General features: G+C 40.4%; 1 protein-coding gene across 36 annotated transcripts in view; it reads right to left on the reverse strand.

The window, feature by feature from the left end:
* Positions 1-17,873, reverse strand: part of celf5a (cugbp, Elav-like family member 5a) — a 355,737-nt gene that overhangs the window by 32,479 nt on the left and 305,385 nt on the right. For 24 of the 36 annotated variants that reach the window (XM_060941443.1, XM_060941444.1, XM_060941428.1 and 21 more), the window contains one exon: positions 6,662-6,808. In XM_060941443.1, coding sequence (XP_060797426.1) covers positions 6,662-6,808 — 147 coding nt within the window. The remainder of the gene's footprint in view (positions 1-6,661; positions 6,809-17,873) is intronic. The other 12 variants (XM_060941433.1, XM_060941421.1, XM_060941425.1 and 9 more) reach the window with 1 other exon arrangement.

Consider the following 17,873-nt stretch of genomic DNA (forward strand, 5'->3'; position numbering starts at 1 on the left):
TGCTTATGGAAATACACAAGCTCAAACATGAAAAGAAAAGCTTTTAAAAGATATCCAGCAGGGTGCCTGAAAGAAAATTAATGTTTTTTTTCTTTTCTGTCAAATATTTGTGGTGTTTGAAGAAAAAAAAATGAGGATCTGTTTGGTATGTGAAGCATCTATGTGATGATAAGCTGATTGCCTGCTGAAGGAATAAGCTGTACCTTTCGGGGGGAACAAAAGCCCTGTATTTTGGCATCACATTGTCAAGGCTGTTGCCCGTTGCCCCCAAATTTGTTTTTGCAGCCCTCCCTTTTCAGCTTTGACTAAAATCCAATTTGCTGGCTGTCAACTCTGCCTACTAATCCCCTGCACAGCTGTGTTTATGAAGGAGCTTCCTAATTTGTGTATTCTCCGTGTACATTTCTGAACATTTCATACCTGTACATATATACATAGAAATGAACTGAGCTGCTAACTGCATATTAAAGTTATGCAGTTAGGAGGAGTTCCTTAGGATGGACAGGGAACATGGCAGATAATCACATTATCAAACAAGACCCAAACAGCAGCTTAACAGCAGTTTACTGAATGAAACTGATTTTAGATTAATTAGATGACTGCTCACTTTGAGGTTTGAAACTTGAGTCAAAAATGGTGATGCAAGCTCAGATACCTACACTATACTCTCAGAAATAAAGGTACTAACACTGTAATTTAATTGCTGCTAAGGTGGTACCATAAAGGGTATAGCTTTTATGGCATGTATGTATCTGGAAACATGAATATAGTGTACCTTTAAATATAAAGTACATAACTGGAGTACTTTTTTTTTAAACTAACAGGTACACCAAATACACCTTTCTAAGTAAAAGACATATTCACCAGAATCTAAGACCATAGCAGGCATGGGTTCATGGAAATTATATAGTTTAAAATTGGAAACCACTGCCTTGTCATTTCCTGATTTGGACTGTCTAGTTTTGGTGAGTTTGTGTCCACTGTAGCCTCAGGTTGCTGTTCTTGGCTGATAGGAGTGGAATCAGATGTGGTCTTCAGCTATTACAGGCCAGCCATCTCAAGATCTGACTTGTTGTGCATTGTGAAATACTTTTCCTCTCACCATGATTGTAAATAGCTGTTATTTGTGTTACTGTATCCTTCCTGTCAGCTCAAACCAGTCTTTCCATTCTCTCCTGATTTCTCTCATCGACAAGGATTTTCTGCCTGCAGAACTACTGCTCAGTGGATATTTTTTGTTTTTCTCACCCCTTTATGTAAACTCTAGGGAAACTTCCAGGAGATTAGCAGTTTCTGAAATACTCAAACCAAAAACCATGCCATGATCAAAATCAGTGTGATCCCATGTTTTCCACATTGTGGAATTGATGTGAACATTAACTGTAGTGTTGTAGTCAAGACCACCTAAACCAAGACCAAGTCATGACCAAGACCAAAGTGTATCGAGACAAAGACAAGACCAAGACTTGGGGTTGAGATCAAGACAAGACCAAGACCAAGGCAGGGCGAGACCGAGTCTAGACCAGGACCAGATCAGTGGGTGTGAATGTGGGTGGGGTGGGAAGGGGTGACAGCTGTTAACAGGAAGAAAATTTTCAAATTAGCAATGAGTCACATCCTGACCAGCTGCATCACCGTGTGGTACGGCGCCTGCACCGTGTCCTGCTGCAAGACTCTGCAGCGCATCGTGAGAGCAGCTGAGAGGATCATTGGTGTCTCTCTCCTTTCTCTTATGGATATCTATAACTCCCACCTCACCTGCAAAGCCATCAGGATTGCAGGTGACCCCACCCACCCATCTCACAGCCTCTTCAGTCTGCTGCCATCAGGGAGGAGACTGCGGAGTCTCCGGGCCAAAACCAGCAGGCTCAAGGACAGTTTCTTTCACCAGGCGGTCAGGAGGCTCAACTCCCTCCCTGTTCTGCCCCTCCTTTCCCCTCTGCCCCCTGCCACAGATTCTGCCCGCACACCCCCCTGCCCCCCCCTTCAGCATCTGACATGTCACCCTCACAGTTCCCCCCCCCCAACACACACACACACACACACACACACACACACTCTCTCAACGTTCATTAACACACTGAACTCAGGGACTGCACATTTCACTTTACCTCGCTCATTTGCACTATTCCGCACTACCTCACCTTAACAGCTATTAGTTTATTGTTTATACTGCTTATTTCATGTACCTGCTATATCTCAAGTGCCCTTGACTGTTTATTTGGTCCAATTTATATGTGTGAGTGTGTATATATGTGTGTATGTATATATGTGTGTGTATACTAGTGCATCTCAAAAAATTAGAATATTGTGAAAAAGTTCAATATTTTCCATCAGTTATTTAAGAAAGTGAAAATGTTATATATTATAGACTCATTACACATAAGCTAAAATGTTTCAAGCATTTTTCTATTTAAATTTTAATCAATATGGCATACAGTATAAAAACATAAAAAAAACCCATCTCAAAATATTAGAATATTTAATTTTGAGTTTGAGTAAAACAGTATGAACACAGTGTATCTCTCGGTCTAGTTCAGTACACACAACCACAATCATGGGGAAGACTGCTGACTTGACTGTTGTCCAGAAGATGATCACTGATGCCCTCCACAAGGAGGGTAAGCCACAAAAGGTCATTGCTGAAAAGGGTGGCTGGAAAAGGTGCACAAGCAACAGGGATGGCCGCAGTCTTGAGAGGATTGTCAAGAAAAGTTGATTCAAGAACTTGGGAGAGCTTCACAAGGAGTGGACTGAGGCTGGTGTCAGTGTATCAAGACCCATCACGAACAGACATCTTCAAGAAAGGGGATACAACTTTCGCATTCCTAATATCCAGCTACTTCTGAGCCAGAGACAATGTCAGAAGTGTCATATCTGGGCTAAGGAGAGAAAGAAATGGACTGTTGCTCAGTGGTCCAAAGTCCTCTTTTCAGATGAAAGTACATTTTGCATTTAATTTGGAAATCACGGTTCTAGAGTCTAGAGGAAGAGTGGAGAGGCACAGAATCCAAGGTGTTTGAAGCCCAGTGTGAAGTTTCCACAGTCTGTGATGATTTGGGGTGTCATGTCATCTGCTGGTGTTGGTCCACTGTATTTTATCAAGTCCAAAGTCAACACAGCCATCTACCAGGAGATTTTAGAGCACTTCATGCTTCCATCTGCTGACGAGCTTTTTGGAGATGCTGATTTCCTTTTCCAGCAGGACTTAGCACCTACCCACAGTGCCAAAACTACTACCAAATGGTTTGCTGACCGTGATATTACTGTGTTTGATTGGCCAGCCAACTTGCCTGATCTGAACCCCATAGAGAATCTATGGGGTATTGTCAAGAGGAAGATGAGAAACACCCAACCCAAAAATACAGATACGCTGAAGGCCACTATCAAAGCAACCTGGGCTTCAATAACACCTCAGCAGTGCCACAGACTGATCACCTCCATGCCACACTGCATTGATACAGTAATTCATGGTAAAGGAGCCCCAACCAAGTATTGAGTGTATAAATGAATATACTTTTCAGAAGTTGGAGATTTCTGTATTGTAAATCCTTTTTTTGATTGATTTTAGGGAATATTCTAATAATTTGAGATACTGGATTTCTGATTTTCATGAGCTATAAGCCATAATCATCAAAATTAAAACAAAAAAGGCTTTAAATAGGGCGGCACAGTGGTGTAGTGGTTAGCGCTGTCGCCTCACAGCAAGAAGGTCCGGGTTCGAGCCCCGTGGCCAGCGAGGGCCTTTTTGTGCGGAGTTTGCATGTTCTCCCCGTGTCCACGTGGGTTTTCTCCGGGTGCTCCGGTTTCCCCCACAGTCCAAAGACATGCAGGTTAGGTTAACTGGTGACTCTAAATTGACCGTAGATGTGAGTGTGAATGGTTGTCTGTGTCTATGTGTCAGCCCTGTGATGACCTGGCGACTTGTCCAGGGTGTACCCCGCCTTTCGCCCGTAGCCAGCTGGGATAGGCTCCAGCTTGCCTGCGACCCTGTAGGACAGGATAAAGCGTCTAGAGATAATGAGATGATATATATATATATATATATATATATATATATATATATATATATATATATATGTATGCGTGTGTGTGTATATATATATATATATATATATATATATATATATATATATATATATATATATATATATATATATGAGTGTTTAGTCTATGTCTAGTTCTTATCTAGAGTGTTTATACTGTTTATATTGTTTATTTCAATTATTCTATTTTTATTTATTGCATTGCCTGTTTGCACAGTGGGTCAGAGAGGACTGAAATTTCATCTTCGCTGTATGTCAAGCATGTATAGCATATTTGACAATAAAGTTGACTTGACTTGACATTATTGGTCGCATTTGAAGCTGGAAATTTTACAGCCAGTCATAGTAACTATGTTAACAAATAAATCAGACAATGCACAGGCAATTTAGTGAAATCCCCGCAGTTGTGGTCTGGACTGGTCTTGAAATAACATCCTGAGTCCTCTCTGTCTGAGACTGAGACAAGACCAAGTAGAAATGTAGTCGATTCTGAGACAAGGCAGAGACCTTCAAAAAGTGGTCTTGAGACCACTCTCAAGACCAGGACTGGTCTCAAGAGCCACAACACTAATGAACTGAAGCTCTGCATGATTTTATGCATTGTACGGCTGCTACATGATTAGCTGACTGCATGCTTGCATGAATAAGATATAGGTGCAGGTGTTCCTATTAATGTAGCTAGTGAGTGTACATTTTAAAGGTATAAAAGATGTACCTTTGATGATACCACCCATGCAAGAAAAAAATATATAGTTTGGTACGGTACCTGTATTAGAGAGTATAATGCAATTTATTTTTATATGGTTACTAAAGTATTGACCATGATTCATATTCTTCTGTCTGTCTAGCATAAAGTGTGTGTGTAATGTCATGTGACACAGCGTGCCAGGTGTGTGGGCAGCAGCTCTGTCTCGAACGTTGAGGCATGGAGACAGTGTCAAAGCAGTACTGCACACATCTCTGACATACCAGATAAAACTCATAGCCTACCTGTAGGAGCCACACTGGCCTGCCTGCCTGCCCTTTTGTACATTTACATTTCCACACACTTTCCATGGACAACCTGTATTTCATGAATCATAATGAGTGTGGTTTTATTCCATTTTTTACTACCAGGCTGGGTAATTACTGTAGGACTGTCTGCTAGTGTACCTCTCACATGGCCTCCCACAAATCTGTGATATGAAAATGAATGTGATGGATACATCTGCAGAGACTATGCCAGATTCCCCAGTTAATTCACTTCCTGTGCTAATAAAAATGCAAATTAATGTCTACACACCTACTCCAAGTATCAAATTCATATATGGTTAGAGTAAAGTTCTGACAGGCATGAAACTGAGCCTCAACATCCCAATTTCCTTTCGGCTTCTTACATCAGAAGGGTCTTAGTATGCAGGCTAAAAATACATGGAGGTTTTTTCAGTGGAACATTCCACATCATTTCTGTCGTCGGTGAGAAAGGAGAATATGTATGATAAGAGAACGTGCAGGCAGAAAGAAGCTGTAGAAGAAGAACAGGAGCAGGAGGAGGAAATAATTAAGTGAGACCAAGATGATCTAGAGAATAGAGGAAATGGAGGAGCAGGTGAGATGCAGAAGGAGAAATGGGAGAAGATGGAGTAGCAGAAGAAGAAACAGGGAGAAGACAATGGGGAGCAGGAACAATACAGAGGCATCGAGATGATGTTTAGGAGGAGAACAAGAGGAGATAGTGGAGCAGGAGAAGATTGAGGAGCAGAAGAAACAGGAAGAGGACATGAAAGAGCAGGAACAAGAGGAGATTTATGTTTAGTAAAATGGTGGTTCAGGGGGAGATTTAGGATCAGAAGAAGAAACAGGGGGATGGGAAAGAGATTTAGCAGCAGGAGAAAGAGGAGATGGAGGAGTAGAAGAAATGGGAGAAGATGAAAAATAGAAGAAGAAACAAGAAGAGGACAAAGAGGAATATGAGCAATATGGAGGTGCAGTGACAACGATCAGGAGGAGAACTAGAAGAGGTGGAGGGGCAGGAGGAGACGGAAGAGAGTAAAAATGCTAAAAATGCAGAAGGCTAAGAATTAAGTGGAAAGAAAAGAGGAGATGGATTCACAATGAGGAGATGGAGGACCAAAAGATATGGTGAATCAGAGCGAGATAGAGGAAGGAAGATCATCACAAGGGGACAGAAGATCTGGTGGAGATTCAGGAGAAGAAACAGGAGGAGACATTGGAGGGCCAGGAAGAGATTTAGCAGCAGCAGGAGAAGAAGAAAGAGGAGTTGGAGGAGCAGGTGGAGATTGAGGAGCAGAAGAAGAAACAGGGCAAGATGGAGAAACAGAAGAAGACACAAGAAGAGGATGGAGGAGCAATATGGAGGTGGAGGAACAAAGATCAGGAAGAGAACTATAGTAGATGGAGCAGCAGAAGGTGGATGGAGAAAGACCTAAAAAAGACTGAGATGCAGGACAAAGAGGTAATTATGGAGCAAGTGGGTTATGAGAAGGTTAAGTAATGGGTGATTGATGAGGAGGAGCAAGATACACAGGAGCAGCAGAATGAGTAGAAGGAGGGTGATGAGGAAGAGGAGCATGGACTGAGCACTGGATCTGCTCAGTAGGGATACAGGAACTCACTGCATGTGCGTAGCTGCTGTAGGTGCTGAAGGGCAGTGCTATGGCCGGGTTAAAGATGCCGAACTGGCCCACCATCTGCTGCATGCGCCGGATGGTGCGCTCCTTGTCTGTGTCAGCAAACTTGACCACCAGACTGGATGATGCACCCTGAAAGGGGACACAAATAGAGAGGATTACTGATTGCATTCTGTGTTTAGTGTCTGTTCAGTAGAGCAGTTTGCATTGCCAATTGGTTTGCGTAGTAAACTTCCAATTTGGGATGTAACTAAATATGAATATATTATTCAAATGAACAGATGATGTGTTTGTAATAGATACAAAGTGTTCATATTTAATTTATAAAAAAAACCTTCTGTTTAGGCCACGTCCACTTTTGGCTTAAAGTCAAATATAGGCACAGATCGGAATATCTGGAGCACGAAAAAAATATAGATACAGATACTGGCATTACCTTGCACCAATACTTCCAAGATATGGAGCTTTGGTTTTAGAACATGTAGGGAGGTGAAGATAAATTATTACATATAAGTGAAAAAAGCTAAAACATTACAGATTTATTTTTATTTTATAACAAGGACAAATCCTGCTTGCAAACAGATTCAACCACAAACTATTAACCCTGTAGCCTTTCTGCATCAGGCTGATTGACTCTGTGACCTTCTGACCGTTTTGCACAGCATTTTACATCCTCGCTCAATAAAGCTTAACACTGCTTTCCCAAAGTCAAACAGGTTAGGAAGCTGATTGAAGACATGATGACATGACCACTGATGGGCATGATCCCATTCTGACCTTGGGGAGCTCTCGGCTAAGTCTGTCTCCTTTATTCAAGTCCTTTATTCAGGTCTATGATACAAAAGAGCAGCATCAGATGTGTTTCAGGTGTTTGAGTGATTCAACTGGACCTTCAGTCTTTTGTTGGCATATATTAAAAATGCATTTTATGTTCAAATTCACTAACAAGGTAGATATCAGATTACTAGGCAAGTTCCCAACTTTAACTTTCTTTAGCCAAAAAAAATCTGCCAAGTGAATAAATGTAAATGTAGAAACAAAAATGTTCACAGACTATATTAAGGCTGTAGACTATATTACTATTATCACAGCACTGTCAGAAAGTGTTGATTCTTTTTCTGTAATTGCAACTCTGATAGGTGATCCAGCTGTACTTCAAACACAATTTATATTAATGCGGTTGTTCAAAAACCTTATCATTTATACACTGCAAAAATGACATCTTTGCAAGTAAAAATATCTGGAATATAATAAAAATACCTAGCATTTCCTTTTATAAGCTTTCAATAAACCTAGTAAAAGGTTATTTCTTTTTTTAAAGATTTTTTTTGGGCTTTTTTCACTTTTATTGGATAGGACAGTGTAGAGACAGGAAATGAGCGGGGGAGAGAGAGAGAGAGAGAGAGAGACGGGGAGGGATCAGGAAATGACCTCGGGTCGGAACCCGGGTCCCCGGATTTATGGTATGGCGCCTTATCCACCTGAGCCACGACGCCCCTGAGTAAAAGGTTATTTCACCTATTTCTTGACATATTTTACTAATTTCAAGCTTGAGATAGTCTTGTTCTGTTGGCAGATAATTTTGCCAATTTTAAGCATTTTTTTCTAGCAATAAGTAAAATTATCCCTCAAGAGAAAACGAAAAAAAAAATTAAAGCTTGAACTTAGTAGAACTGTCTAGAAACAGGTTTGATAATCTTACATTTGTTTTACTGTAATCTTATAATAGGACATACTAGTTACATTTTAATATATTCAAGATATTTTCATTGTGTAAGGTATCATTGTTTGTTTGTTTGCATTAAAAACTCATACAGGGACTGTAGTGGACACTCCACATTATCTAAGGATAATGACATCCATCCATCCATTATCTGTAGCCGCTTATCCTGTACAGGGTCACAGGCAACCCAGAGCCTATCCCAGCTGACTATGGGCGAGAGGTGGGGTACACCCTGGACAAGTCACCAGGTTATCGCAGGACTGACACATAGAGACAAACAATCATTCACATTCACACCTACAGTCAATTTAGAGCCATCAGTTAGCCTAACCTGCATGTCTTTGGACTGTGGGGGAAACCGGAGCACCCAGAGGAAACCCACACAGACACAGGGAGAACATGCAAACTCCACACAGAAAGGCCCTCATTGGCCACTGGGATCGAACCCAGAACCTTCTTGCTGTGAGGGGACAGTGCTAACCATTACACTACCGTGCTGCCCAGGATAATAACAGACAGATTTAAAACCATAAGATATGGTGGTGTTTTCTGTAAGGAGAAATTGATGGAATGAGTCTCCAGTGTCAGCACATTTTCCCCCATGGGAAAGTCTTCAGGACAGAGGATTTTGTGCTTTCTTGTTTTTCTGTAACATGACTATAACATTAACTTCAAGAAAGACAAAAAAAGAGACTGATGAGGGAATAATTGTTTATATGGCATAATTTACAGGGATTAAATTCTGAATTTAATGTTATTTTAAAATTCTGAAAAGGTGAATAAATACCACTATTTTACAGTCAAATCTCTGAAACACCAAGGTCACAAACTGCATTTTTGTGATACACATCTTGTCACGTGGATGGCACCCTTGGGTACATCATTCCTTCGTGATAGTGAATGTAATGCATCTTTAAAATTGGCCCTTAGGAACCAATATCCTGTCTTTGAGGGTTCATTGACATTGTTTGTACTTTGAAGATCAAAAAGTGGATGTTTTGTCATATTTATTTGATGATGAATGATGAATTTGTGCCTGTACCTGTTCAGGATGAAAAAGCTAAACTTTTTGCAGCAATCTGACAGAGCTGGAAGATATCATCAGAGACTATCACTGAGATTGTGCTGAGCCTGTCAGTAGCTAGTGGAAGTGGGAAGCTGCACTCTTAGATGACTCGCCTTTCATTGGTCATGTGTACAATCTGTGTATACCACGACATCCAAACCCAATCATTGCCTATCACCATTGTTTAGGGCCAGCTATAGGGCACAATCCTACTTCTCACCCCATTGACTGGGGGATGGTTTCCTTTCCTTTATCCCAGAGGAAACTCACAGTGGAGCCTGAGAACACATCAATCACATCTCATTTTCTGGTTCGATGCCGTTGTATTTTATACAAGTGAGCTTTGCAGGGTCTCTCATCTCATCTCATTATCTCTAGCCGCTTTATCCTTCTACAGGGTCGCAGGCAAGCTGGAGCCTATCCCAGCTGACTACGGGCGAAAGGCGGGGTACACCCTGGACAAGTCGCCAGGTCATCACAGGGCTGACATATAGACACAGACAACCATTCACACTCACATTCACACCTACGGTCAATTTAGAGTCACCAGTTAACCTAACCTGCATGTCTTTGGACTGTGGGGGAAACCGGAGCACCCGGAGGAAACCCACGCGGACATGGGGAGAACATGCAAACTCCACACAGAAAGGCCCTCGCCGGCCCCGGGGCTCGAACCCAGGACCTTCTTGCTGTGAGGCGACAGCGCTAACCACTACACCACCGTGCCGCCCGCTTTGCAGGGTTCAACAAAAATAATGGAAAAAGAAATCCAGTCCACGCTGTTTTAACTGTTTGAAATGATAGACTTTTTTAAAAATCTGAAGAAGAAAGCGTAGTTTGTGGCACTGCATCTCATGATTGTAGCAAAGGGAGAGATCTGTTTTGTCCATATATAAAAGACAACAACCAGGTTTATCCTTGCCTCAGTTGATAGTTATTTCCTTCAAGCAGCCATAGTTCCCTTCATCTCCAATCTTCCACACCAGCGCAAGGCTGCACGTCAGTACAAGGACTTATCTTGTGTCACTCCAATTTTTTATCACCAAACCTGTTAAAATGATTGCTGCGTGTAACTCCGAGGGAGTCTGTCACAGCGTGTGACTGGAAATATCAAAAAGTGCCTCATGCTGTTCACATTCAACCAATGAAGCATTTTAAAAGCTGGCCAGGGCCTGTCTGTTGAAGTAATGACAAATGGAGCAGGTCTATTTCTTTTCTATTACTCTCTATTCTATTAATAGACCTTTTAATTCTCTGTAGTTATATGCTAAGGTTCTTCAGCTGGTGAACTTAATCTACAGGTATTAAATTGCCTGAAATCTTTAACACAACAATGCAGTTTCAAATTGACTACCACATTTACACACACACTACATACAGAAACTGTGGAATAACAGATCTGAAAAGATTTTTTCTCTGGCCATGTAATTAAGGTAAGAGCAATATACCTGACCAAAAACCGATCTCTGATCAGCAGTCTTTGGCCTCGTCCACATGTATAGAAATAATTTTAAAAACCAAACCATAGTTGTTAGGGTTTTTTTTCTGTGCCCCATCCACATGAAAACCAAGCAAATTTCAAACCTACAGTGAAGAAAAAACAAAGATGCCAATCTCAACATGACTGCTCACAGCATCAACAGTGAACAAAGTAACACTTCTTACCTTCGGTTGAAATACAGCATAAGGTATTTGCTTTAGATCGATTAACATACAGACATATGCTAAAAATGTGCTTATTAGCATTTTGGCTTCTCTACCGCTCAACAGTCTGCTCTTAATATTACTAGTGAGATGTTTAACAGTTTATGATGTAATATCACTGGGTTTATGTGAGCATTTGTAAATCATTTTTGCATTTTTGTATGGATGGAGATATGCTGGGTGCGATTTGCTGGGGGGGGGATCATCCCCCCCTCTGGTTTTATCTCTGCTGAAAAAAAATCCTCGGGGACAACCCCGTCAATAAAACAAACAAACCAAAAAAAAAGTTGACATGACAGGCATGTTGTGACACAGTTTTCTATGGTCTACATTGCACTCACTTTCAAAATGACCCGAAGTGGCAGCTTTGATGTTCACGAACGTCCCCAGCAAATAGATATATTGTAGATAATAACAATATCTTTGCGTTCTATGCAGGGATGCAAACAGCGCGCCTTTTGGCGGATGCCGCCTTTTTCACGGCCGATTTTTTTTGGGGGGGGCGTTGGAGTGTCTGATTATAATTTCAAAGTAAATTCTGTATTAAAATTACTAAATAAGCAAATCCGTTACAGTCCATGAAACAGGAAGTATAAGGATGAGAAAAAAACAGTTTAAATCGGAAAGCTGCGCACAATGTGAACTGCGCCATCAGAGCAAACTGTTCATTTAGTATTCATGTATTTTAGTGATTTTCGAGTCACTGTCCATTTAATCCGGAGGGAGAGAAACATCACAGCAACGCGACAAGCAATGCGAACTTTGTTGTGTGTTAGTGTTCGTGTATTTAGTCAGAGAGATAGGAAGATGAATTTACTATCTCTGGTTTAGTGTTCGTTTTCATTTACTGTTATTCATTTGATATCATCGGATGTTATTGAGCTGTTAGCCTACTGTTACCTTAATTTTGTGACGTTTCATGATTTAAAAAAAAAAAACATCCCCCCTTCTGTTTTTTTGACAAATCGCACCCTGGAGATATGTATGGTAACACAGGGGTAAAAACTGTTTTAAAAAATATCCATGAACATGTGGATGGGGCCTGCTAATTACAATGGAGTAAATTTAACTGTTTAAACGCTGACTGTGCACAGCACCAGTAACTCAGTGAGCTTTCCTAGCTCTACAGATGTGAAGGCTGGTTGTGTTGTTATCTTTGTTAAGTTATATGCTCTTGACAATAGGGTTTGCCTCAAAAAATCATTCAAAAAAGTGTATACCAGATTTTCCTTTCCTGTATGTGTGGTGCCTCTCAGCAAGTCTACCAATAATATATCAGACCTGCTGGTGTGGAGACAGAGAAGCAGAGAGAGAGAGAGAGAGAGAGATAGAAATAGAGATAGAAGTGGGTGAACAATGAAGTAAAACTCTCATTAAATTTTAAGCCGCTGAGCAACTGGGAGAATTCACACTAGCCGTGGGCCTGGAGAAATGGATTCAATTGTGAGAATAAAATGTGCAGGGAAAAACAGGAGGAAAGAGGGGCTCTGGAATCAAAAAGAGGAATGTAGAGAAGTATGTCTTCACAAGATGCCCTTGACCAAGGGCACCAGGGTCCTTTTCAAGCCCACAAGGTGTCTGCATGAATGAGGTGCAAAGGAGCTAACTAAGCTATATATCTCATATCATGCTAACTCCACAAATCTGTCTCTGTGTCTTTGCTCCAAGGGAATAAGGTCGGATAATCCTGCACTTGCTGGTCCACTCAAGCCCATAAAATCTGCTCCAGACTTCAGATTCGGCTTTTCAGTATAGCTGCAGTCTTTCAAAAACAAGACATACATTCATCGCCATTTTGCTTGAAAGCATTATTTTTGAGGTTTCTGAGTTTTACATATATTTCCAGTAAACATCACAGGGACAAGAGATTAAAAAATTAAAAATAAATCAATTCTTAGATGCATTGCGATTCTCTCTTGAACATTTCTGCATGTCATACTGATTTTGTCGACAGTACCAAACATACCTGGTAATGTTTTAAAAGGAACAAATCATCATACTGGGAAAAAAAAAATTATAATGTGCATCAACAATCAGTTTATAATCGTGTTGCTGCTCCCTAAATTGAAACTGAAATAAACTGTAAAGTATCTATAACTTCCCATACCTAGTATAATATCATCACAAGGATGATGTCACTTGTTCTGCCCACATAACTTTATCGAGGCTATATGCGCTGTTGCCTGAACTAACTTTTTGTGGTCTAACTAACACATGAGTGAAAGTTGATCTGGCAAATCCTGCCTTTTAAATTAATCGGTACATCTGTAACTGAAAAATCCCAATTCTCCATGCTGGTGTCATTGTATTTAGTTCTGCTTGAGTGGTGAAGCAGGTTAGGAGTCTCAGACAGCGCGATGTCAATCAAACATTCTCATTAAAATATGTGCGTGTCAGTCTGAGAAAATTTCAGTTTAACAAAAACAGTGGTAAAACAGTCAGTCTGCTTAAAGATGACTAAAACCTTGAGAGCTAAGTGTGTCACATTTCCATTATGTTACCGGATAGTTACATGCTGTAATAGAATGGACATAAACCTAATTAATTTAAATTGTAATCAGGTACCATACCATAGTTTTACAATGTTTAAATGTGCTAATAACAATAACATTCAATAACAGGAAATTTAGCCAACAGAACAGAACTGATTGTGTTAATTAGAAATAATTTCTCCACTTATGTTGGTGAGAACAGAGATCAGACGAGTGAAGATATGATGAGTCTTGTGTTTAAATGTCATGAGTGACTTTTACCTCAAGTGATGAGACAGAGACTGGGGTGGATAATCATTAAAGTGAGAACCCATTTCCCACTGTAAAATTCTATAAAATGTTGCAGTTACATTGTTTTCCATAAGTAAATTAGGTTATAAATCATAGATAATAATTACATGTGCTATATTTTCCCCTAAATCATCTCAGCAGTATGCATGGAAAAGCTTCCGTAACAAAAACCCCCATATTATATTTTCATGTTGGACCAGTTGTTTTCTCAAAATCGGTCTCCATATAGTTACACACTCACAAAGAAATACTGCCTTACCCAGCAGCATTGTGCCTCGGGGCATGAGTATGAATTCCTCAGTGCGCAGCAGATCTTAATACCAGATAGCTTCTGCTGTTTAATTTTTCTCCTTATATTTGTTGAGATTGGGCTGATCCCTAACGTATACATACAGCTGGAAATGAGAGGTCAGAGTTTGCACGACCCTAAACTTCTCTGAGTGTAATTTCATCCCAGGACGTGCATCGTACAAGGCCCTTCCTGAAGCCTGGCAATTTGCTCTACAGCACGAGGGTGTAAATTTTTAATTGTGCCACGTCTGAAGCGTGAGATGAGGAGTGAAGGAGAGATGGAGGGGACGTGCGTGCCTGGAATAAAGATCCTGTTATGATCAGACATCTGATCTGACCTGTCATTACCTAGCGTGCACACACACACACACACACACACACACACACACACACACACACAACATTCAGTCTTACGCACTCATGAATGCATTCACTTACAGTGACATCTAGGCCTGAAAGAATCAAATGCATTCAGTGAGAGCTTCCTGAGTTGGGAAAATCAGATTAGCATGTATGGTCTGACTTATACGGATGTGACAGTGAAGGGAGAGAGAGAGAGAGAGAGAGAGAGAGAGAGAATGAATGTATGTGTGCATGTATATAATGTATAGAGAGAGGAGCTGGATGCAATCCTAGTGATCCTACAGTGTTTGCATTAAACATCAAGGCCACCTGATCTCATACAATAATAATGTAATATACATCATTTTTAATTTACTACAACAACAACAACAATAATAATAATAATAATAATAATAATAATACTGTAATTTATCACCAAGATCCTGCATGAGGTCAAACAATTCACTATGAAAATGTTTTTGTTAGTGAGCTTCATATGGTGGATATTACAGAGGCTTAACCTCTAACAATGTTAAAAGACTTAATAGCCTCATTTTGGAAAACGCAAAGATGGTGGGAGCAAACACATCAATACTGACACCAAGAAAGCAAAAATTTAAATTGAGACATTTAGGTTGTCCCTCCATTGGCTCAGACTACCTACTACAGAGTCTGGTATGTTTTATATGTCTTTAAACATTACAAAGAAAACTGCTTTCACAGGTAACAGCTAACCACATTTAGGTCACCACTAACCGTTTCAAATAAAACTATGAATTGTTTACTTTGTTCTAAATCTGGAACCAATCAGATTGCAGTCTTTCAGATTAATGTGTGAAGTGCCACATTTTATTGTAATCGTGTCATGCAGTGTGTCTCACACTGGTCTGGTCCTGGTCCTGACTCAGTCTCATCCTGTCTTGGTCTTGGTCTTGACTTGGTCTCAACCCCTCAAAGTCTTGGTCTTGTCTCAGTCTCAATACACTCTGGTCTTTGTCATGACTTGCCCTGTGTCCAAAATCGCTCACTTGTTCACTACTCCCTACATAGGGGATTACTACAACCCCAATTCCAAAAAAGTTAGGACAAAGTACAAATTGTAAATAAAAACGGAATGCAATGATGTGGAAGTTTCAAAAGTCCATATTTTATTCAGAATAGAACATAGATGACATATCAAATGTTTAAACTGAGAAAATGTATCATTTAAAGAGAAAAATTAGGTGATTTTAAATTTCATGACAACAACACATCTCAAAAAAGTTGGGACAAGGCCACGTTTACCACTGTGAGACATCCTCTTTTCTCTTTACAACAGTCTGTAAACGTCTGGGGACTGAGGAGACAAGTTGCTCAAGTTTAGGGATAGGAATGTTAACCCATTCTTGTCTAATGTAGGATTCTAGTTGCTCAACTGTCTTAGGTCTTTTTTGTCGTATCTTCCGTTTTATGATGCGGCAAATGTTTTCTATGGGTGAAAGATCTGGACTGCAGGCTGGGCAGTTCAGTACCCGGACCCTTCTTCTACGCAGCCATGATGCTGTAATTGATGCAGTATGTGGTTTGGCATTGTCATGTTGGAAAATGCAAGGTCTTCCCTGAAAGAGACGTCGTCTGGATGGGAGCACATGTTGCTCTAGAACCTGGATATACCTTTCAACATTGATGGTGTCTTTCCAGATGTGTAAGCTGCCCATGCCACACACACTAATGCAACCCCATACCATCAGAGATGCAGGCTTCTGAACTGAGCGCTGATAACAACTTGAGTCGTCCTTCTCCTCTTTAGTCCGAATGACACGGCGTCCCTGATTTCCATAAAGAACTTCAAATTTTGATTCGTCTGACCACAGAACAGTTTTCCACTTTGCCACAGTCCATTTTAACCCATTGACGCCGGATGCTGCGTCACGCAACATTGCCCCTAGCGCCGGTTGTTGCATAACGCAATACTGCCCCAAAGGCCGGTTGCTGCATAACGCAGCATTGTTGATTTGTCATTATTTTCAAGACTCATGTGTGTTAACAAATGTGTTAGTGTTAATGCTGAATGAGCATGAGCCAATAAAAGCAGAGAATTTTATCTTTTAAATGCAACTTATTTCATGTCTTTATGTGCTTCAGAGGCTGAGACATTGAATTTTTCATAGGCGTTTTCAATTAATTATTTTTATTTCAGAAAACCCTCAGGTAGATGGGGACCTTTTCTAAAAACTGGCTTAGGCATTTGCAGACGTTTTTTTGCAGGCGTTTCAGGCATCAATGGGTTAAATGAGCCTTGGCCCAGAGAAGACGTCTGCGCTTCTGGATCATGTTTAGATACGGCTTCTTCTTTGAACTATAGAGTTTTAGCTGGCAACGGCGGATGGCACGGTGAATTGTGTTCACAGATAATGTTCTCTGGAAATATTCCTGAGCCCATTTTGTGATTTCCAATACAGAAGCATGCCTGTATGTGATGTAGTGCCATCTAAGGGCCCGAAGATCACGGGCACCCAGTATGGTTTTCCGGCCTTGACCCTTACGCACAGAGATTCTTCCAGATTCTCTGAATCTTTTGATGATATTATGCACTGTAGATGATGATATGTTCAAACTCTTTGCAATTTTACACTGTTGAACTCCTTTCTGATATTGCTCCACTATTTGTCGGCGCAGAATTAGGGGGATTGGTGATCCTCTTCCCATCTTTACTTCTGAGAGTCGCTGCCACTCCAAGATGCTCTTTTTATACCCAGTCATGTTAATGACCTATTGCCAATTGACCTAATGAGTTGCAATTTGGTCCTCCAGCTGTTCCTTTTTTGTACCTTTAACTTGTCCAGCCTCTTATTGCCCCTGTCCCAACTTTTTTGAGATGTGTTGCTGTCATGAAATTTCAAATGAGCCATTATTTGGCATGAAATTTCAAAATGTCTCACTTTCAACATTTGATATGTTGTCTATTCTATTGTGAATACAATATCAGTTTTTGAGATTTGTAAATTATTGCATTCTGTTTTTATTTACAATTTGTACTTTGTCCCAACTTTTTTGGAATCGGGGTTGTATATAGAGGACTATATGGTGAGCTCATTGGTAAAATGAAAAAACACTTTCGGACACTAGTCCATCATGCTGGTATTTACATCATTACTGTTGCACAATTAAAACATGCTATATCAGCCGGCTGGTGGGTTTTCAAAAATAATAAGTACATGCATGTAGTTTTGTGATAAATACATATTATACTGAGTGTATTTCCCACATTAATCAATACAAAGTACCTGCATCTTTCAGTTTTTTTAA

The sequence above is a fragment of the Neoarius graeffei genome, chromosome 15, assembly GCF_027579695.1.
Source record: "Neoarius graeffei isolate fNeoGra1 chromosome 15, fNeoGra1.pri, whole genome shotgun sequence".
Lineage (NCBI taxonomy): Eukaryota > Metazoa > Chordata > Actinopteri > Siluriformes > Ariidae > Neoarius > Neoarius graeffei.